The 23,818-nt window shown below is 46.9% G+C and overlaps 1 protein-coding gene across 1 annotated transcript in view; it reads right to left on the reverse strand.

Moving 5' to 3' along the window:
- Positions 1-23,818, reverse strand: part of LOC143962680 (dynein axonemal heavy chain 3-like) — a 2,426,925-nt gene that overhangs the window by 24,034 nt on the left and 2,379,073 nt on the right. The window contains exons 75-76 of the mRNA XM_077472045.1: positions 18,715-18,897; positions 598-690 (exon numbers count right to left, since the gene is read on the reverse strand). Of these exons, the coding sequence (XP_077328171.1) occupies positions 598-690; positions 18,715-18,897 (276 nt within the window). The remainder of the gene's footprint in view (positions 1-597; positions 691-18,714; positions 18,898-23,818) is intronic.

Here is a 23,818-nt window from a genome sequence, read left to right on the forward strand (position 1 = left end):
TCCTGAGTATATTCTGTGCCAGGATACCAGCAGTTAACACTGAATTTCCAGGCAGCATCTGGCCCCACAAAGCTCATGGAAGGTAGGCATAGCACAGTTTGAAGAAGGATTTAGATGACTCACACCACAGTAAACTTGTAATTTACTTCTGCTCCTGAGAAGATTGTAGCTTTCTGTCACCCACCATCCCTTGGCAGCGTTCTATAGAAGGGTTTGATGTGTAAACACTGTATTAAATTATTGCCCAGACAACTCAGATATCCTAAACCAAATAATATCTCACTACCGTAAAGCTAAGAGCAAACATTTCCCATTGCAGGAATAGTATGAAGCATACGTCTTCCAAAATGAGGGTGTTTTCAGCTGTTGCTACAGAGATTTTTAATTCACATAGAAAGGTTTATACGCTAGAGATAACAAAACAGCTTCCCTTTTCATAAATTTAGATCTTTTTAAGAGTTTCTATCTCAAAGTTTTTTTTTGTTTATGCACATGTAAGCACTTCTACAGCAAAGACACTTTGCTTTCATTGCAGAAAATATTTTTTTGTGGTTCAGATGACTTTCTTTCGCCTTGCAGTTCCTGCTAAGATCTCACCTTAAAAAAGCTCAGTCTTTGTAAAAGATCTGCTATGTAGCCACCTAAAGGCTTCAAGGAAGGATATGATCTAGCTGACCACACAGTAGGAACCTACAAGCAAAAGAAAAAAAGTGAGACATTTTGAAATGACCATAGCCCACATTTCACAGCACTGTAAATCTATGAAATATAGAAAGACTCTTTTTTTAATTCAAAAGGCAAAACATTTTGAAAGGCCTTCTGTCTGGGACTAAATAAATCCCAAAAATGCACTTTGTAAGAAATATAGCAGTTAAAGTGGTTGTAAACACTGAAGATTTTTATCCTAATGCATTCTTTGCAAAGAACCTTCTGTGTGCAGCTCCCCCCCAGCCCTCCAAATACTTACCTGAGCATGTTCTCAATCCAGTGCTGTGCCTGAGAGCAGCACTGCTACTGGTACAGGAGGGCCCTGCTCGTAGAGCCTACATTCTAAAGGGAGGGGGTAGTGGTACAAAAGGTAATAGCTGCAGAGAATGATTTGATGGTGGGGCTCGGGGACAGTTGTTAGGTGGGTGTGGGATAGGCTTCCCTGAATCAGTGAGTTTTCAGGGATCTCCTAAAGGTAGACAGGGTAGGGGCTGATCGGACAGACTGGGGGACAGATATCAGTCTATGTGGAAATAGAAGAGGGTCTCAATGCACTTCCGGCAGTAAAATGAAAAGAAAAAAAGGCGCCTCTAAGTGCAGAAGTAAAACTTTATATTTCCCAAAATCACTTACAAAAGGGTGAATGGGTAGGAGCACATCATGTTAGTAATATGGCAGGTGGTCCAGCATTCTGGTAGTCCCAAGAAGTCCTCTGCAACTGTTTGACAGGGGCGTCACATTAATTTTTTTTATAGCAAGGCCAATTCTTGCTTTCATCAAGAGTACCTCTAGAAGGTTACAGTGTGAAGGCACTATCAACACCCAATTTTTCAGCACCTATTACTTTACACCAGACTTTATCTAAAGAAAAAAAATTGTAATTCTTGGCCTGAGTTTACTATAATTTGGCTTCTTCATATAAGGCTTGCTCACTGTGATGCATTTTTTTTTTATTTTCATCAAAAGTCTGTCAAATAGGGAAGAGCTTTGTGTTCGAGTCGAACATACGTTCGACTCGAACATTGGCTGTTCACACATTCGGTGAATACCGAACGTTATGGGCCATTCGCGCCAAATTCGTGTGGCGCTCGCGGCCCACAATGCACTGTGCCATCGCAGTGCATTGCTGGCTCATGATTGGCCAAGCATGCACTGTGACCCCGCATGCTTGGCCAATCAAAGCGCTGGCAGTGAGGAGAGTCATGATTGGCCACAGGCAGGATGCCTGTGGCCAATCATAGCTCAGGCTGTGTAGTACACGCCCCACACTATATAAGGCCGCCAGTGCGGTGGCCTTGTGTAGTGTGTTGGCATCTGTAGGAGTTAGTGGGTGTTCTCTGTGTACCTTCAACACAGTATACACCGTTCATTATCGGCCTATTTTGCGTTCTTGCTCTTCTGTAATTGAGCTGTTAGCAATCTGCAGGAGTTTGTGGGTGTTTTCTGCGTGCCCTGACCGCAGTATACACCTTTATATCCACCTATATAGCTAGCTATATTGCTCTTTTGTAATAGAGCTTGCAGTCACTTGTAGGCGATTGTGCCTGTTGTCTGTGTGCCCTGACCGCAGTATACACCGTTATATCCACCTATATAGCTAGCTATATTGCTCTTTTGTAATAGAGCTTGCAGTCAGTTGTAGGAGATTGTGCGTGTTGTTTGCGTGCCCTGACCGCAGTATACACCGCTATATCCACCTATATAGCTAGCTATATTGCTCTTTTGTAATAGAGCTTGCAGTCAGTTGTAGGAGATTGTGCGTGTTGTCTGCGTGCCCTGACCGCAGTATACACAGTTATATCCACCTATATAGCTAGCTATATTGCTCTTTTGTAATAGAGCTTGCAGTCAGTTGTAGGAGATTGTGCGTGTTGTCTGCGTGCCCTGACCGCAGTATACACCATTATATCCACCTATATAGCTAGCTATATTGCTCTTTTGTAATAGAGCTTGCAGTCAGTTGTAGGCGATTGTGCCTGTTGTCTGCGTGCCCTGACCGCAGTATACACCGTTATATCCACCTCTATAGCTAGCTATAGTGCTCTTTTGTAATAAAGCTTGCAGTCAGTTGTAGGAGATTGTGCCTGTTGTCTGCGTGCCCTGACCGCAGCATACACCGTTATATCCACCTATATAGCTAGCTATATTGCTCTTTTGTAATAGAGCTTGCAGTCAGTTGTAGGAGATTGTGCGTGTTGTCTGCGTACCCTGACCGCACTATACACCGTTATATCCACCTATATAGCTAGCTATATTGCTCTTTTGTAATAGAGCTTGCAGTCAGTTGTAGGAGATTGTGCCTGTTGTCTGCATGCCGTGACCGCAGTGTACACCGTTATATATCCACCTATATAGCTAGCTATATTGCTCTTTTGTAATAGAGCTTGCAGTCAGTTGTAGGAGATTGTGCGTGTTGTCTGCGTGCCCTGACCGCACTATACACCATTATATCCACCTATATAGCTAGCTATATTGCTCTTTTGTAATAGAGCTTGCAGTCAGTTGTAGGAGATTGTGCATGTTGTCTGTGTGCCCTGACTGCACTATACACCGTTATATCCACCTATATAGCTAGCTATATTGCTCTTTTGTAAAAGAGCTTGCAGTCAGTTGTAGGAGATTGTGCGTGTTGTCTGCATGCTCTGACCGCACTATACACCGTTATATCCACCTATATAGCTAGCTATATTGCTCTTCTGTAATAGAGCTTGCAGTCAGTTGTAGGAGATTGTGCGTGTTGTCTGCGTTCCCCTGACCGCACTATACACCGTTATATCCACCTATATAGATAGCTATATTGCTCTTCTGCAATGCCGCGTACACACGACCAGACTTTTCAACATCAAAAGTCCGACGGAACAATTCCGGCAGACCGTTCGATCGTGTGTGGGCTGCAGCAGACTTTTGATTTGCAAAAGTCTGACAGACTTTAGAAATGGAACATGTTTCAAATTTTTGCTCCAGAACTCTGCCGGACCCAGTTCCTACCGAGAAATCCGCTCGTGTGTATGCTAGTCCGACGGACAAAAACCGACGCGAGGGCAGCTATTGGCTACTGGCTATCAACTTCCTTATTCTAGTCCAGTCGTACGTCATCACGTTCAAATCCGTCGGACTTTGGTGTGATTGTGTGTGGCCAAGTTCGTTCATTCGGAAAGTCCGTCAGAACTCTGTCAGAACTCCGTCAGATCTCCGTCGAAAGTCTGTCGGACCTTGTCCCTCGAAAAGTCCGGTCGTGTGTACGTGGCATAATAGAGCTTGCAGTCAGTTGTAGGAGATTGTGCGTGTTGTCTGCGTGCCCTGACCGCACTATACACCGTTATATCCACCTATATAACTAGCTATATTGCTCTTCTGTAATAGAGCTTGCAGTCAGTTGTAGAAGATTGTACGTGTCGTCTGCGTGCCCAGACCGCACTATACACCGTTATATCCACCTATATAGCTCTTCTCTAATTGAGCCATCTGCCATCTGCAGGAGTTAGTGGGTGTTGTGTGCCTCCAGCACAATATACACTACCCAATTGCTGGTTTTCCCATCTCCCTTCAGGCCATTACCATGTCTGGAAGGCCAACAAGGAGAGGCAGAAAGGCGTGAGCCGATAAAAGAGAGCAAGCAGGCTCTGTGTCTAGAGACAACAGTGCTGGTCGTGGACGCGGTGCATCGTCATCATCAGCATGTGGCCATGGGACACGCTTGTCCTTCTTTTCGGCAGCTGGACGTGTTGAGCCGCATCATGCCGAAGACTTGGTAGAGTGGACCAAGCCCTCTTCATCCTCCTCATCATCTCTCACCCAGGCTCAGGGTACTAGCAAAGCAGCTGCCAATGCATCGTCTTCCCTACTCTCAATGTCATCATCAGTGATTCCTTCCCTAGACCCACCATGTCCTCCTGAGGAGTCTCCTGAACTCTTTGAGCACAGTGTTGGGTACATGCTCCAGGAGGATGCCCAGTGTTTTGTAGGCTCTGATGATGCTACTCAGCTAGAGGAAGGCAGTAGCGTGAGCGCAGAGAGAGGGGATGCTCAAGAAGGACAGCAATCTGGCAGTCATGTTCCACAAGCTGCAGCATACTGCCAGGTTTGCTCCAGTGATGAAGAGGGAGGGGATGATGAGGGCACTGACTCCACATGGGTGCCTGGTAGGAGAGAGGAGGAGGAGGAGGCACATGTCCAATGAGGCAGGATGCCCTCCGGGGGCCAGCTTAGGGGCAGCACACCGACTGAATCACACCGCAGAGCTCTGCCTGTGCAGGGTGCTGCCTCTGCGTGTTATTCTAAAAGTTCTTTGGTGTGGGCCTTTTTTGAGACGAGTGCATCAGATCGCACCGCTGCTATTTGCAACATATGTCTCAAGTGTATCTCGCGTGGCCAAAACATCAGCCGCTTGGGCACCACATGCTTGACCAGAGATATGTTGACCTGTCATGCAGCTCGTTGGCAAGCGTACCTTAAAGACCCACACCAAAGAACAAAGTGGACCTCTCCTTGCTCCTCATCAGCTGACATCTCCAACCCCACTAGACCTTCAGTCCTCTCTGAAACCTGCTCTGAGAGGAATGAAGGTGTAGAATTAGGTGTATCACAGCCAAGTGCTTCCGGGCACTCTGCTAGCAGTACACCCACGTCTGATTATAGCAGGCAAATTTCCTTGCCCCAGCTGCTGGACCGTCGAATGAAGTTCACTCCCAGCCATCCACATGCCCAGCGGTTGAATGCTAGCTTGGCTAAATTGCTAGCACTTCAACTGCTGCCTTTTCAGTTGGTAGACTCAGCCCCCTTCCGTGAGTTTTTACAATGTGCGGTTCCTCAGTGGCAGGTCCCCAAACACCACTTTTTCTCATGGAAGGCGATTCCGACTCTCTACCGGCATGTGGAAGGCAATGTCCTTGCCTCGCTGGACAGGGCGGTCAGTGGTAAAGTGCATATTACAGCTGACTCATGGTCCAGCAGGCATGGACAGGGATGTTACCTATCTTTCATGGCGCATTGGGTGACTCTGCTGGCAGCTGGGAAGGATGCAGGACAAGGTGCAGTAGTGTTGGAGGTTGTTCCGCCACCACGCCTCCAAAATGCTACTACTGGGGATTCTGACACACCTCTCTCCTCCACCCCCTCCTCTCCTTCTTCCTCCATGGCCTCTCCCTGTGCTTTGTCCTTGGAACCAGCGGTGCTTGGTAGGCGTTCAAGGGGCTATGCAAGTACGCAGGCAAAAAGATACCATGCGGTGCTGGTGTGCTTGGGGGACAGGAGCCACACTGGGGCAGATATTTTGTCAGCACTGCAGGGGCAGGCCGAGAGGTGGTTGACGCCACGCCAGCTTAAACCAGGAATGGTGGTTTGCGACAATGGCACCAACCTCCTCTCCACCCTCCAACAGGGACAACTGACCCATGTGCCCTGTGTAGTAGTGATGGACGAACTTCCGACGGGACGTTTCGCGAACGCGAAACGCGAACGGACACAAACGTTCGCGAAAACGACCGTTCGCCGCGGGCTCCATTGACTTCAATGGGAGGCGAATTTCGCAAACCTTTAGGTCGAATTTGCGGCCACGGGGTAATTATTAGGGGGTAGCACGTAGTCCCACCACCTGGACAATAGCATAATACATGTATGAGGTGAATTTGGGATCGATAACTACAAGCATTTTTTTTTTATTTGGGAAATTGTTCTGACAATTCAGGACTATGGAGCTAATGAAGGCAATGGAGGAGAGGGAAGGTCAGGGACCAGGGTAGGCAAACAAGAGGGTGCAGGAGATACAGAGCACTGACAGCAGCACCGTAATACAGAGCACTGACATCAGCACCGTGACATACAGCGCTGACAGCAGCTCCGTGACATACAGCGCTGACAGCAGCTCCGTGACATACAGCGCTGACAGCAGCTCCGTGACATACAGCGCTGACAGCAGCTCCGTGACATACAGCGCTGACAGCAGCTCCGTGACATACAGCGCTGACAGCAGCACCGTGACATACAGCGCTGACAGCAGCTCCGTGACATACAGCGCTGACAGCAGCTCCGTGACATACAGCGCTGACAGCAGCTCCGTGACATACAGCACTGACAGCAGCTCCGTGACATACAGCGCTGACAGCAGCTCCGTGACATACAGCGCTGACAGCAGCACCGTGACATACAGCGCTGACAGCAGCTCCGTGACATACAGCGCTGACAGCAGCTCCGTGACATACAGCGCTGACAGCAGCTCCGTGACATACAGCGCTGACAGCAGCTCCGTGACATACAGCGCTGACAGCAGCTCCGTGACATACAGCGCTGACAGCAGCACCGTGACATACAGCGCTGACAGCAGCTCCGTGACATACAGCGCTGACAGCAGCTCCGTGACATACAGCGCTGACAGCAGCTCCGTGACATACAGCACTGACAGCAGCTCCGTGACATACAGCGCTGACAGCAGCTCCGTGACATACAGCGCTGACAGCAGCACCGTGACATACAGCGCTGACAGCAGCTCCGTGACATACAGCGCTGACAGCAGCTCCGTGACATACAGCGCTGACAGCAGCTCCGTGACATACAGCGCTGACAGCAGCTCCGTGACATACAGCGCTGACAGCAGCTCCGTGACATACAGCGCTGACAGCAGCTCCGTGACATACAGCGCTGACAGCAGCTCCGTGACATACAGCGCTGACAGCAGCTCCGTGACATACAGCGCTGACAGCAGCACCGTAAGCAGCCCCAGGAGGAAGTCAGCACAGCACAGGGATGGTGTGATCCCCTCATAATAAGAACCCCCAGGAGGAAGTCAGCACAGCACAGGGATGGTGGGAGCCCCTCATAATAAGAACACCCAGGAGGAAGTCAGCACAGCACAGGGATGGTGGGAACCCCTCATAATAAGCAGCCCCAGTAGAAATATGACACCGCTCAACCTCTTCAAAGAGGAGGGTAGGGGCATATAGTACGGTGTGCTTTTTTGGGTCAGGGAAGTGAGCCAAATGAATTAAGAAGGTCTGTGTGCTTGATTCCAAAAATTGTTTATAGACATATACATGGTCTACTGATCACATGTGTTGAATTCCTCCGAGATCCATGCCTCATTCATTTTTAGAAATGTGAGGTAGTTAACACTGTGGTGAGCTAGGCGAGTACGCTTATCGGTCACAATCCCCCCTGCTGCGCTGAACGTCCTTTCGGACAGGACACTGGATGAGGGGCAAGCCAACAGTTCGATTGCAAATTGGGCAAGCTCTGGCCAGAGGTCAAGCCTGCCCACCCAGTAGTCTAGGGGTTCATCACTCCTCAGAGCGTCCACATCGGCCGTTAACCCAATGTAGTCGGACACCTGACGGTCTAGGCGTTCCCTGATGCTGGATCCGGATGACACCTGTCGATGGGTCGGCTGAAAGAATGACCTCATATCCGAAGTCACCAACACATCTTCAAACCGGCCTCTTCTTGCAGGCGCTGTTGGATTGGTACCCGCAAATCCTTCTCTGGGAGTGGGAATTGCTCCTCTGCCAGCGCACGCAAAAGCAGAATGCAGCATTTCTCGAAGCAAGGCCTGGAAGTGCTGCATTCTGACAGCCCTCTGCGACGGCGGTAACATTTCCGCCATTTTGTGTTTGTACCGGGGGTCTAAGTACGTTGCCACCCAGTACTGGTCCTTGACCCTCATGCTTTTTATACGGGGGTCCCTATTAAAACACTGGAGCATGAAGGCCCCCATTTGCACTAAAGTGGAAGCGGTGTGGTGGCCTGGCTCCTGCTCATCATCCAGGATAATGTCGTCCTCTTCATTCTCCTCTCCCCATCCTCGCACAACAGGGATCCCAGAAAGGTTTAAAGCATGCTCTTCTTGCTCCTGCTCATCCGCCCCGGCACCATCCTCCTCTGACTCCTCATCAGACTCCTGTTGTTGACTTGTCTCAGATAGAGTAGCCCCCCCTGGGAATTCATCCAGCATTGCGACTTCCTCATCTTCCCGCTCCTGCTCCTCCACAGCCTGATCAATGACACGACGCAATGCACGCTCCAGAAAGAAGGCATAAGGTACCATGTCACTGATGGCGCCATGGCTGCGACTGACCAGTTTGGTGATCTCCTCAAATGGCCGCAGAAGTCTGCATGTGTCGCGCATGAGCAGCCACTGGCGCGGTGAAAAAAAACCCAGCTCCCCAGAACCGTTTCTTTCGCAGAGTTCATACAGGTAGACGTTAACTGCACGTTTCTGCTGGAGCAGCCTATCAAGCATATAGAAGGTTGAGTTCCATCGCGTCGGGCAATCGCAAATAAGACGTCTGACCGGCAGATGGTGTCGCCGCTGAATGTCAGCAAGGCGAGCCATGGCCGTGTAAGATCTTCTGAAATGGGCCGAGATTTTCCTTGCCTGCCGCAAGATGTCCTGGACCCCAGGGTATTTGACAAGGAATCGCTGCACGACCAAGTTTAAGACGTGTGCCATGCACGGCACGTGCGTGATTTTGCCCTGTTTCAATGCGCTAAGCAGATTGGCACCGTTGTCACACACCACTTTACCAACTGTCAAATTGAGCGGTGTTAGCCACTCATCTGCCTGTGAACGCAAAGCTGAAAGGAGTGCCGGGCCAGTGTGGCTCTTTGCTTCCAGGCACAACAGACGCAGCACGGCATGGCAACGTCTCACCTGGCATGTGGAATAGGTTCTGGGGAGCTTGGGCGGTGCAGTGGAAGAGACGCTAGCAGCGGAAAAGGAGGAGGCAGCTGAGGAGGAGAGGGAGGAGGATGGAGTAGGAGGAGGAGAAGAAGAGTCAGGCCTGCATGCAATCCGTGGCGGTAAAACCAAATCTACACGGGTGCCACGGGTTACATGCTTGACGGCCGTCAGAAGGTTCACCCAGTGGGCAGTAAAACTGATATACCTTCCCTGCCCGTGTTTGCTAGACCACGTGTCTGTGGTCAGATGTATCTTGGCACCGACACTGTGTGCCAGAGATACATTCACTTGCCGCTGAACATGGCCATATAGCTCTGGGATGCCCTTCTCTGAGAAATACTTCCTTCCTGGGACCTTCCATTGTGGTGTTCCAATGGCCACAAATTTGCGAAAGGCCTCCGAGTCCACCAGTTTATATGGCAGTAGTTGGCGGGCTATGAGTTCTGACAAGCCAGCCGCCAACCGTTGGGCAAGAGGGTTATCCGGCGTCATCATTTTTTTACGCTCAAACATTAGGCCCACGGAAGCCTGCCTTTTTGCAGAAAAATGTGAGCTTGGCGTGATGGAAGGTGGAGTGGAGGACAATTGTGAGGAGAGAGGAGAAGGAGAAGTAGAAGACGAGGCTGGACGGTGAGAGCCTGCAGTGTGGCTTTGTGTGTTCCGTTGCTCCCACTGGGCTCGGTGATGGCTGCTCATGTGCCTTCTTAAGGCGGTCGTCCCTAGGTGAGTATTGGGCTTACCGCGACTAACGCGTTGACTGCAAAGATTGCAGATGGCAACGCTATTGTCAGCAGCGGACACGTTAAAAAAAGCCCACACTGCGGAGCCATGTGCCGGTGTCCTGGGAGCGCCAGATGTGACCGTACATGGTCGATGACTCGCTCCTGATACATTTGCAGTCTGCTTTGTCCCTGCTGTGCAATGTAAGTCATTGCTGCTTCTCCTCCCTATCTGCTGGTCCATATCTCCCTCTGAACTCCCCTCCTCTTCCTCTCTTGTGGGCACCCACGTGACATCACTAGACACGTCATCATCAACGTCACCTTCCCCACCGCTATAAGTAGAGTAGGCAGCAACACCGGGGACCAACCTCCTCCTTGGGCTGATCTGGGTACTGGCGTCAGACTGCTGAGTAGCGCTTGTTGCTACCTCCTCTTCCTGATCCAATACCAAGAGTGGCTGCGCATCAGAAATGTCCTCTTGATATGGATCGGAAAATAATTCCAGTGACTCAAGCGGAAGGTATGTGGTGGTGGTGGTGGTGGTCGTGTTGTTGGTGGTAGTGTCTTTGGGGGTGCACATAGCAGAGAGTGAAGAAGAGGGTGCAGATCGAGAGGATGAGGAGGGTGCAGAAGAGTAAGGCTGAGCGAGCCACTCAACCAAGTCTGGTGCATCCTTTAAAGTAATTGAACGCACCTTCTGCAACTTCCCACTTTGGCTCAAGCCTGTTGCTCCTGCCCTACCCCTACCACCCCTGCGGAAGGGCCTGCCTCTTCCTCTGCATGTCATTTTTTAAATGACCCTGTGACAAAACTCTTAGTCCCTATACCGCTGAAGGACTGCTGCAGTATAGGTGAGCGGTCAGCAGTGGTGCACGTCAACCCTATCTATTGTGGACCTATAGCGGTCCTTACAGAACAGCAGACTGTACCGCACTCAAGCCTATGTACCGTAGCACCCTATACCAAGTTACCAGTCCTTATAAGAACTTTTGTGGACCAAGCAGGTTGTGTATTAGTGTTTAGCAGACTGTACGTCAGTCCCTATACCGCTGAAGGACTGCTGCAGTATAGGGCAGCGGTCAGCAGTGGTGCACGTCAACCCTATCTATTGTGGACCGATAGCGGTCCTTACAGAACAGCAGACTGTACCGCACTCAAGCCTATGTACCGTAGCACCCTATACCAAGTTACCAGTCCTTATAAGAACTTTTGTGGACCAAGCAGGTTGTGTATTAGTGTTTAGCAGACTGTACGTCAGTCCCTATACCGCTGAAGGACTGCTGCAGTATAGGGCAGCGGTCAGCAGTGGTGCACGTCAACCCTATCTATTGTGGACCGATAGCGGTCCTTACAGAACAGCAGACTGTACCGCACTCAAGCCTATGTACCGTAGCACCCTATACCAAGTTACCAGTCCTTATAAGAACTTTTGTGGAACAAGCAGGTTGTGTGTTAGTGATTAGCAGACTGTACGTCAGTCCCTATACCAATGAAGGACTGCTGCAGTATAGGGCAGCGGTCAGCAGTAGTGCACGGCAACCCTATGTATTGTGGACCGATAGCGGTCCTTACAGAACAGCAGACTGTACCGCACTCAAGCCTATGTACCGTAGCACCCTATACCAAGTTACCAGTCCTTATAAGAACTTTTGTGGACCAAGCAGGTTGTGTATTAGTGTTTAGCAGACTGTACGTCAGTCCCTATACCGCTGAAGGACTGCTGCAGTATAGGGCAGCGGTCAGCAGTGGTGCACGTCAACCCTATGTATTGTGGACCGATAGCGGTCCTTACAGAACAGCAGACTGTAACGCACTCAGGCCTATGTACCGTAGCACCCTATACCAAGTTACCAGTCCTTATAAGAACTTTTGTGGACCAAGCAGGTTGTGTGTTAGTGATTAGCAGACTGTACGTCAGTCCCTATACCAATGAAGGACTGCTGCAGTATAGGGCAGCGGTCAGCAGTAGTGCACGGCAACCCTATGTATTGTGGACCGATAGCGGTCCTTACAGAACAGCAGACTGTAACGCACTCAGGCCTATGTACCGTAGCACCCTATACCAAGTTACCAGTCCTTATAAAAACTTTTGTGGACCAAGCAGGTTGTGTGTTAGTGTTTAGCAGACTGTGCGTCAGTCCCTATACCGCTGAAGGACTGCTGCAGTATAGGGCAGCGGTCAGCAGTGGTGCACGTCAACCCTATCTATTGTGGACCGATAGCGGTCCTTACAGAACAGCAGACTGTACCGCACTCAAGCCTATGTACCGTAGCACCCTATACCAAGTTACCAGTCCTTATAAGAACTTTTGTGGACCAAGCAGGTTGTGTATTAGTGTTTAGCAGACTGTACGTCAGTCCCTATACCGCTGAAGGACTGCTGCAGTATAGGGCAGCGGTCAGCAGTGGTGCACGTCAACCCTATGTATTGTGGACCGATAGCGGTCCTTACAGAACAGCAGACTGTAACGCACTCAGGCCTATGTACCGTAGCACCCTATACCAAGTTACCAGTCCTTATAAGAACTTTTGTGGACCAAGCAGGTTGTGTGTTAGTGATTAGCAGACTGTACGTCAGTCCCTATACCAATGAAGGACTGCTGCAGTATAGGGCAGCGGTCAGCAGTAGTGCACGGCAACCCTATGTATTGTGGACCGATAGCGGTCCTTACAGAACAGCAGACTGTACTGCACTCAGGCCTATGTACCGTAGCACCCTATACCAAGTTACCAGTCCTTATAAAAACTTTTGTGGACCAAGCAGGTTGTGTGTTAGTGTTTAGCAGACTGTGCGTCAGTCCCTATACCGCTGAAGGACTGCTGCAGTATAGGGCAGCGGTCAGCAGTAGTGCACGGCAACCCTATGTATTGTGGACCGATAGCGGTCCTTACAGAACAGCAGACTGTAACGCACTCAGGCCTATGTACCGTAGCACCCTATACCAAGTTACCAGTCCTTATAAGAACTTTTGTGGACCAAGCAGGTTGTGTGTTAGTGATTAGCAGACTGTACGTCAGTCCCTATACCAATGAAGGACTGCTGCAGTATAGGGCAGCGGTCAGCAGTAGTGCACGGCAACCCTATGTATTGTGGACCGATAGCGGTCCTTACAGAACAGCAGACTGTACCGCACCCAAGCCTATGTACCGTAGCACCCTAGACAGACCAAGTTACCAGTCCTGATAAAGAGCTTTGTGGAACAAGTGAGTTGTGAATGATTAGCAGACTGCAGCAGAAGGGCAGCAGTCAAGTATAATATTCTTTCTATATTTGGAAGAAAGAATATTATACGTGTACAAGCCTATTACCGTACCACTGATACCAGTCCTGAAAAGAACCTTTGTGGAACTAATAGTAACAGCAAGTCTTTAAAATTATCCTCACTGCCTGACACACTGCTTCCTGCCTGTCCCTATACAAATTGGCAAAAAAGAGTAGGCTGGAACGATTAGCTGGAACAGCTCTTTTGTGGACCTGATAGTAACAGCTAATGATGATGATGATGATGATGATGAAGAAAGACTAATCTGGCTGAGCTGTCCCTAAAATAGCAGCATACAGCGCTCTGTCCCTTTATCTAAACTGACAAAAGAAACTCAGGCTGCTGACCTAACACCTATACCAGTCCTGAAAAGAACTTTTGTGTACCAAATAGCTAGCGTTTTCTCTGTCCCTACTCCACACAGGATCCTTTCCCTACAGTGACAGAAGAAAGAATGTAAAATGGCCACCGGATCGGGTGTATTTATAGGTTAGGGGGAATGTCCAAGTGTCCATGAGCTGTCATGTCTCAATTGGTTGTCCTGTAACACATGATAAACGTGTCACGAAAGGTTAAAGTTCTTGTATACATTAAACACGTAAGTCCGCCGGGGCGAACGACGGAAAAAGGCGTTCGAACCCGCGGACGGCGAAAGTCGGAAATTCGCCGCGAAACGACCGCCGGGCGAACCGTTCGGCCATCACTACTGTGTAGCTCACATCCTTAACCTGGTGGTGCAGCGGTTCTTGGGCCGGTACCTGGGCTTACAGAATGTCCTGAAGCAGGCCAGGAAAGTCTGTGTGCATTTCCGCCGATCATTTAATGCCTGTGCTTGGCTGGCTGAGCTCCAAAAGGAGTTGAACCTCCCCAAGAACCGCCTTATATGTGACATGCCCAACAGGTGGAACTCAACGCTGGCCATGCTGCAGCGGCTGCACACGCAGCAGAGGGCCATCAATGAGTACCTGTGCGACTCCCACACCAGGACAGGGTCAGGGGAGCTCGGTTTTTTCTCACCACGCCAGTGGGGCATGATCAGGGATGCATCACTGTCCTGTCACCATTTGAGGAGGCCATAAGGATGGTGAGCAGTGACAGTGCATGCATCAGTGACACTGTACATCTTGTCCACCTGTTGGAGCACTGCGTGGAATAGTGGACAGGGCACTTAAAGCAGAACAGAGGCAGGAAGAGGAGGACTTCCTTGCCTCTCAAGGCCCCCTTTATCCAGACAGTGTTCCTGCTGTCCCACCCATCACACAGGAATAGGATGAGGAGGAGGAGGAGGATTGTGTCAGCATGGAGGTGATGATTTACAGTCCCAAGAAACCTGTGGACTTGTACATGGCTGGGAGGAGGTAGCTGCGGATCATGTTGTCCTTAGTGACCCAGAGGACTCCGGACCGAATGCCTCAGCTAACCTACGCTGCATGGCCTCCCTGATCCTGCAAAGCCTGCGGAAGGATCCTCGTATTCTTCGGATCAAGGAGAGGGACCGTTACTGACTGGCCACTCTCCTTAATCTACGGTACAAGGGTAAGGTTGCCGACCTTATCTTGCCATCGCAGAGGGAGCAAAGGATGAGACATCTCTGGGAGGCCTTGCAGAAAGGTCTGTGCAACGCATTCCCAGAGACTCGGAGGTTACAAACTCCTGTTCCTGGACAACATGTTGCTGAGGCATCGGTCAGAAGGAGTGGTGGAGAATGTGGCCGCCTGACTGATGCGTTCAGACAATTGTTTAGTCTGCACCCCCAAGGTATGATTAGTTCCAGCAACCATCACCAGCGTCTGATTTACATGGTGCAGGAATACCTAGGGGCAAGGTCAGACTTGGACACCTTTCCCACCGAAAATCCTCTGGCTTACTGGGTCTTTAGGATGGATCACTGGCCAGAGCTTGCACAGTATGCAATTGAGCTACTGGCCTGTCCTGCATCCAGCGTTCTTTCGGAACGCACCTTCAGTGCTGCTGGTGGCTTTGTTACCGATCACAGGGTGTGCCTGTCCACCGACTCAGTTGATCGACTGACCTTCATCAAGATGAATCAGTCTTGGACCACCCACAGCTACCAAGCACCTGAAGCTGATGTAACCGAATCATTTTTTTTTTAAATATCACATCCCTTCAAGACTGCCTATGCTGATGCTGAGTGACTGTCCTGTTATGTTGCTTGTCTATCCTCTTCCTCCTCCGCTGATATGTTGGGAGAACATTTTTGGTTCTGGGTGATGCCACCAGCCCAATTTTTCAGCCCCTGTTTAACAGGGCGTTTAATTACAATTTTTGATGCAATGCTTTGCAGCAGGGCTCATTCCTGCACTACAACTAGAGCATATGGGGAGGTTGCAGTGTCGTGGCACCAGCACCAGTGCCTAAGGCGAAAATTTTCAGCCCCTGTTTAACAGGGGCATTTAATTACAATTTTTGATGCAATGCTTTGCAGCGGGGCACATTCCTGCACCACAACTAGAGTATATGGGAGAGGTTGCAGTGTCGTGGCACCAGCACCAGTGCCTGCAGCCCAATTTTTCAGCCCCTGTTTAACAGGGGCATGTAATTACAATTCTTGATATAATATTTCACAGCAGGGCCCGTTCCTGTGCCCACCCAGAGTAACTGTGAGGACTTATAGTGTTGTGGCACCAGCACCACAACCACCAAAGGTAAATTTTTCTACCACTGTTCAACAATGGCATGTAATTACAATTCTTGATATAATCGTTCACAGCATTGCGCTCCAGCGCCCACCAAGAGTCACTTTGAGGGCTTACAGTGTTGTGGCAACACCAACACCTTAGGCCCCCATTTCTGCAGAGCATATAGGGCAGGCCCCTACTTTCAAACATCCAACTTACAAACGTCTCTTACTTGCAAACGGAAGGAGACAACAGGAAGTGAGATGAAAAAAGACGGACGGGAAAACAAATTATACAGGGGTTATAACCCTTCCCTATGTTTTCCAAAAAGCTTAAAAATAGATTTTTTGACTGGAGTTACACTTTTAAAATGTACCAGTTCAAAATTACACACAGATTCTACTTAACACAACAAATCTACACAGTCCCTGTCTTGTTTGCACCGCCTGTATACTGCTGTTCTGAGTATATAGGGCCTTGGGGCCCCACGTCTTTCCTTTTTTTAATATGGGTACAGGGTTCCCCTTAATATCCGTACAAGACCCAAAGGGGCTGGTAATGGGCAAGGGGGGCTACCCATGCCATTTTTCGCAATGATTTTCATCCATATTGTCAGAACCAGATATTGCATTAAAAACGCAAGCAGTTTGAAATTACTTTTTTTCCATTAAATGTCATTTTGTGCAGGGACTGTTCTAAACACGGGAAACACGTGCCACTTCACAGGCATACTATAGACACCCCCCCAGGCACAATATTTAAAGGAATATTTCACTTTTTTTCACTTTAATCATCATTAAAATCAGTGCTCCCGCCAAAACAGCCATTTTTAAAAACATTTTAGGCATTGACCCATGTCCCCTGGGGCAGGAGCCAGGTCCCCAAACCCTTTTTAGGACAGTATCTAGCATATTAGCCATTAAAATTAGCACTTTTTATTTCGAACGTTCGAGTCCCATAGACTTCAATGGGATTCTAAAGTTCGTATGAATTTTCGGTCCGTCCGAAAGTTCTGGTGTGAACCGAACCGGGGGGTGTTCAGCTCATCCCTACTGTCAAAGAGAACCCAGAATTTATCCAAAAAAATCTTGTTCTGAGTGCACTAAATTAGGACCTCATAATACAGACTGGCTCCCCAAGCCATTGTTTACAAAATAAAGAAAGCTTGCAGGAAAAATCTATTTGAATGCCATTTTATTTCTTTATATGTCAGTTTTCCTGCAGCAGGTTCTATACACCGTACAGATGTACTGCTTTACAGGTAGACTAATGGGACCCCTAGGCACTATATTTAAAGGATTTTTTTAATTTTTATTGTTTCACTTTAAGCATAATTAAAATCACCACTCAATGTTTTTTAAAAGTTTTCATTTTGCATAAGTACATGTCTCCCAGTGCAGTATCCAGCCTCCCTTACCCTTTTTATGGCCTTGCATATAAGCCTTCAAAATGGGCATATTTGATCTTCCAAGTTCGGGTTCCATAGACTTTAATAGGGTTCATCGTTCAGGTCCGAACTTTTACAATGTTTGAGAGTTCCCGACACGTTCCAAGCACGAGTGTGCGCGCGCGCGGGGGGGGGGGGGGGGGGGTTCTGCCCATATCTATTCGGGATCTCTTTAATTGCCTATTCACACAAAAAACTGCACATCTACTGCATGTTTTTTCATGCATGCATTTGATGTACATTTTTATGTGTGTTTACATACAGTTGATGCTCATTTGTGTGTGAATGAGGCCTTATGGTGACGCTGGAATTGCGGGGATTGTGGACACTGTGACTGACAGTACTACTAAGCCTTGTTCACATGGGGTGTATAAATGCATACCGCATGCGAGGGTTGTGTTTACCCACTCAGAAATGCATAGGTGTTCCGATGAAATTGACCCTGTAACCTGATTTGTGATTTGTTGTGTCCAAGGAATCATAGATCGCACTGCAGCGTGGCCTTGGGGCCATGCACAAGTGATAAGAACTGGAGGATATATAGGTGCGTACCAGCAAGTGGTTAAGCTAAAGAGTGACTCTATTCAACGGGCGACAATGCTGCTGTGCAGTTTTCGCTGCAGAATAGAAACTGCATTGTCACCACATTACAGAAAATGAAAAAAAAGGGGATCTACTTGATGAATTAACAGGTAAACAAAAACTGCTTTGTAAAAGCTAGTACAAAATGAAAGATACACTGTCATTTTATATTTAGCCCCTAGTTCTATGTAATGTTTTAAGAATTATTGAGAGACTACGTACTGTAATGAAAATAAACATGAATAGGACATAGCCTCTAAGCATGATTTTTTTAATAGTTTTTCTTAAAAACAAATTGATAAAATTAACCATGTGGCTTCCATTTAAATTAAATGTCAAATTTTCCATGACACTGAATTATGGACTGTTTTTTTTCCTTTCTTTATGGTTAATAGATCACACTGTATGTTTCTGTGCATGTAATGGAGAAGATACGAATCTGGAGGGCCTTTGATACAGAAAGAGGTAACAATATGTGTTTAAAACATAATTACCAAGTAGACATGACTGTCTCAGGGGAATGTGAAATGAGGAAGCCGGAGTGTGAAAAAGATTCTTTGCAATGTGCAGACAGAAAGATGAGTAATGAGAATCCTAATGCACTATGACAGCACTTGCATATTAATCCCAATGGGTGAGCCATATTTTAAGATACTTTTACTATAGCACACAAATGACTTACTTTACCCACAGTCATGCTATTGAGCAAATCATCAAGTTCATTTGACATCGCAGATAGACCAGAAATGGCTTTGTTTAAATCTTGCAGGCTCATGCGAATGGTAGAGGTCAAGCGGTTAAATCTCAATAACTCGTGAACCAGCACTGTGTTCATAGATTCTGTGTACTGAGTGGGATAAAGTCTCTGGAAGAAAGAAAAAGCCAATTGTACTTTAGAAAGGTGCAGAAAAGGTCTTGCAGATGCTCAAAACTTTTCATTTACAAAACAACGTACAGCAATTTGTAATAGTAATCAATATAGTCTAGCTGCTGTCAGATACTGCTTTGTTTTATTTTATGAAAATACATAAATCCCACAACTTTAAGTTTTTCATCTGGTATTTTGTTTATTAACTATATCAACTATACTGTACATAACTATATGCAAAATAAAAAAAAATACATTTATGCTGCAGTAGATCTATAGCATAAATATAAGGTTTAAAAGGGAAATCCAAACTCATGGGGTTTCAGTAACATTTTGACCACTGAAGATGAATTGAAAAGTAGATGTATATATTAAACAGTCATGTAGGGAGAGCAAAACAATACAGAATACTGGGATTCCAAATGCTTTGCTCTTGTGTCCAAAGGAAATTGTTGAGGTGCAGGGGGAGGATTGTATCAGATTTAGATATGTGCAAAACTGAAAAATGTGTTTGGTTTCGGATAGATTCTTTATGTTACTAATTTTGTTTTGATTTGTTTTGGAATTAGTTTCAATTAGTTTTGTTTATTCATTTTTTAACAAATTCCAATTTTTGGAACGATTTGAATTCAGACCGGTTGAAAAATGATCTGTGTCATCTTTGTGTGAAGAATAGCTGGTTGTTATGGAGCGGGCCGGAAAGCCAACCACCATGTCCTTAACCACTTGACAACTGGGCACTTAAACCCCCCTCGTGACCAGACCAATTTTTGCTTTCAGTGCTCTCACATTTTTTCCCATAAATAGAGCTTTCTTTTGGTGGTATTTGATCACGTCTGAGTTTTTTATTTTTTGCGCTATAAATGAAAAAAGACTGAAAATTTTGAAAAAAAAAAAACTAATTTTTCTGTGTTTCTGTGATAACATTTTGCTAATTTTTATTTTTTCTTCATAAATTTTGGCCACAATTTATACTGCTACAGATCTTTGGTAAAAATAACCCAAATTAGTGGATATTATTTGGTCTTTGTGAAAGTTAGAGAGTCTACAAGCTGTGGTGCAAATCATACAAAATTGATCACACCTGATGTACTGGCAGCCTTTCTTGAGACCCGAACAAGCCAGGAAAGTACAAATACCCCCCAAATGACCCCTTTTTTGAAAGTAGACATTCCAAAGTATTTAGTAAGAGGCATGGTGAGCTTTTTGATGTTGTACTTTTTTCCCACAATTCTTTGCAAAATTAAGATTTTTTTTCTTTTTTTCACACAATTGTCATTGTAATAGGTTATTTCTCTCACATGGCATGTGTATACCACAAATGAAACCCCAAAATAAGTTCTGCTGCTCCTCCTGAGTATTATGATACCACATGTGTCGGACTTTTCCACAGCCTAGCCACTCAGAGAGGCCCAACATGCAGGGAGCACCATCACCTGTTCTAGGAGCATAAATTACACATCTAACTTGTTGACTACCTTTTACACTATTGAAGGCCCTGGAGCACCAGAACAATGACATGTGACACTAACATGGCACTGATGACAGATGGCACTGATACATGGCACTGATGACAAATGACACTGATGTGGCACTGATGAGAGATGCCACTAATATGTGGCACTGATGACAAGTGACACTGAAGACAGATGGCACTAATATGTGGCGCTGATGACAGATGTCACTTATAAGTGGCACTGATGACACGTGTCACTAATACGTGGCACTGATGACAGATGGCACTAATACGTGGCACTGATGACAGATGGCACTAATACGTGGCACTGATGACACGTGACACTGATGACAGATGCACTGATACGTGGCATTGATGGCATGTGACACTGATGACAGATGGCACTTATACGTGGCACTGATGACAGATGGCACTTATACGTGGCACTGAAGACAGATGGCATTGACAGGTGGCACTGGGGACAGCTGAAATGTAAACAAAAGAATGCTGGCCAGTGCTGGTACATAGTATCCCTACTCACTTACCAAAAAAGTGTAAAGTAAAGCAAATAAAAGTAAAAAAAGTAAATGAAGACACAACACATGTTTTTGACAAGCCCTTTATTAAAAAATCCGAAATCAAAAAATGTCCTCGGTGTAGATCTATAGTAATTTATGTTGCCCGCAGCCACCTCCCACCCAAAAAAAAGAAATAAAAAGAAAAACCTCTGGTCCCTACGAAGGCTCCCGCGTCTGCCAGCTACACTGTCTGACAATTCCTAAATAACTAATGGGCTGGGCCACCCAATGATGTAATAAGGTGACCCCACCCCTGGTGACATCATCAGCAGGGACATACTAATTAGTTCGAAAATGAATATACAAAATAAAATTAAACAAATTCAACAAAAGGTGTTACTATTTATATTTGGAGGTTCGGATGCATCTAAATAAACTGAATTTAGATGCGAACCAAAACAAATTGCACATATCTAGTTAGATTTAAACAGCCTGTGCGAACATTGTCACTTCAACAATTTCCTTCAGAGACACTTCAAAAGCATATGGACATAAAAAATGTACTAGAGGACCCAGCTATTCAGAACAAACTGAAATGCAATACCCTTCATTGTGATGCTCTCCATTCATGCTTGTATAATAAGTACCTCTACTTTTCAGTTGGGCTTCAGCGGTAAAAATGTTACTGCAACCCCATGAGTTTGGGTTTTCACATCATTTAATACCTGTTGATCCTGCCAATAGAGGCATTATTTTTCTCTTTATGTCACAAACCAAACTGTCCAGCCAAAATGGAAGTTAAATTACAGAAAGTCCCAGGCACAGCTGAGAAGTAATCTGAGCAGTTGTCAATCAACCAACAGAGGTAAATGACTGCAGTAATATTTATAAAAACAAAGGGTGACCATCGTCTGGCAGCATTGGGAGTTGGTAGTCACCCTAGTAAGAAAGATAAAGCAGAAACTGCCAGGACCAATAGGTGTTCATAAAAACAGTTACACTCATCAATTTACCCACTTGCTGACTAGCTCACGCCTATATACGTCAGCAAAGTGGCACGGGTGCACAAAACCATGTACCCGTACATGGCTCGCAGTGATCAAATCAGTCTTCAGGTCCAGGCCAAAGATTTCTGGCCTGGACCTGCTGATTGGTTCTGGTGAATGAAAATGCTTCCCCTGCCTGTAAATGTAAACACAGGCAGGGGAAGTGATGTCATCTCCCTCTCTGGAATAATTTTCTGTTCCAGAGAGAGTTGAGAGGATGTCTTAGGCCGCGTACACACGGGCGGATTGTCTGCCCAACTAAGTTCGTCAGACAATCCGACAGACAGTCCGTTCAAAATTTGCATGAACGGACTTGACCACACACGATGAGCAGACAGTCCGCTGAAAGCGTGCGCGATGACGTGTACAGCACGTACGACGGGACTAGAAAAACGACGTCCTATACACTGCAATGCAACCTTCGGCCGTGTAAATCCTTTCTGAGCATGCGCCATACTTAGTTCGTCCAACTTGCCTACACACGAGCGGACTGTCCGCTGAAACCAAGTATGGACGGACAAAACCAAGTTTGAACGGACAAAATTTCGGAGATTCCGTAAGACTTTGTTCGTCAGACAGTCCGCTGAAAAAGTCCGCTGAAGCCCACACACGAGCGGATTGTCCGCTGAAACACGGTTCAGCGGACTAAGTTGGACAGACAATCCGCCCGTGTGTACGCGGCCTTACAGTGAGTTGCACCAACACTACACTGACACAATACATGTAGACACAATTGACACCCCCGATCACCCCCCAATCGCCCCCCAGTTAACCCCTTCACTCCCTATCACTGTTTCACCAATTGCAGTTTTCAGATTTTTCACTGATCACTGCATTGGTGGGACTTGTGACTCTAATCAGTGTTAGGGCAGTCAGTAATAGGCCCAGGTAGGTCTAGGGTACCCCCTAAACCCCCCTAATAAAGGTTTAACCCCTTGATTGCCCCCAGTTAACCCTTTCACCCCGTCTCAGTGTCACTAATAGATTTTTTTTCTGATCGCCGTATTAGTGTCACGGATGATGCTAGTTACCCAGTTAGTCAATTTGTTTCACCGTCAGGTTTACATAGCATCAGGTACCCCCATATATTACCTAATAAAGGTTTTAACCCCCTGATTGCCCCTAGTTAACCCTTTTGCCCCCTGTCACCAGTATTCTCCATATTAGTATCATGGGTGATGCTGGTTAGTTATTTTTTATAGCATCGGGGTACCCGCCATATATTACCTAAATAAAGGTGATCATCCAGGGGGGGGGGCATCAGTTAGGTTATAGCATTAATTAGGGTCTGCTTCACCCCAGGCAGCATCAGATTAGTGCCAGTAGTAATAATACCCACGCGCACAGCATACACCTCCCTTAGTAGTATAGTGTCTTAACAGATCAATATCTTTGATCTGATCAGATCTATACTAGTGTCCCCAGTAGTTTAGTGTTCCCAAAAATGCAGCATTAGCGGGATTAGCCCAGATACCTGTTGGCACCTGCATTTAGCCCCTCCGCCCAACCCAGTCCATCCAAGTATCAATCGATTACTGTCACTTACAAAACATAAAACACATAACTGTAGTGTTTGCAGAGACAGGCCTGATCCCTGAAAATGCTAACAGTTTTTTTGGTAGCGATTGAAGTAGTCGCTGACAATCAGGTGCTCTTTTTTTTATGTAAGTTTCACTAGTTGTACCAGTAAATTTAGAGGCCACAATGTCCAATCGAAAGTACACTAGTGAATAGGCTTACATGTTTCTGAGCATGACAGATGAGAGTAAAGAGGACGTTACCCATCTGTCAGATTCAGGCTCAGAATATGATCCTGTAGACAGCAGCGGCTCCCTGACAGATAGCAGGGACCACTACTCTGTCGTCAGAGCTAAGGCCAGGCGTACCCAACCCCGTTC

The sequence above is a fragment of the Lithobates pipiens genome, unplaced genomic scaffold (assembly GCF_037356315.1).
Source record: "Lithobates pipiens isolate NorthernLeopardFrog02 unplaced genomic scaffold, aLitPip1_a1.2 Scaffold_8, whole genome shotgun sequence".
NCBI lineage: Eukaryota > Metazoa > Chordata > Amphibia > Anura > Ranidae > Lithobates > Lithobates pipiens.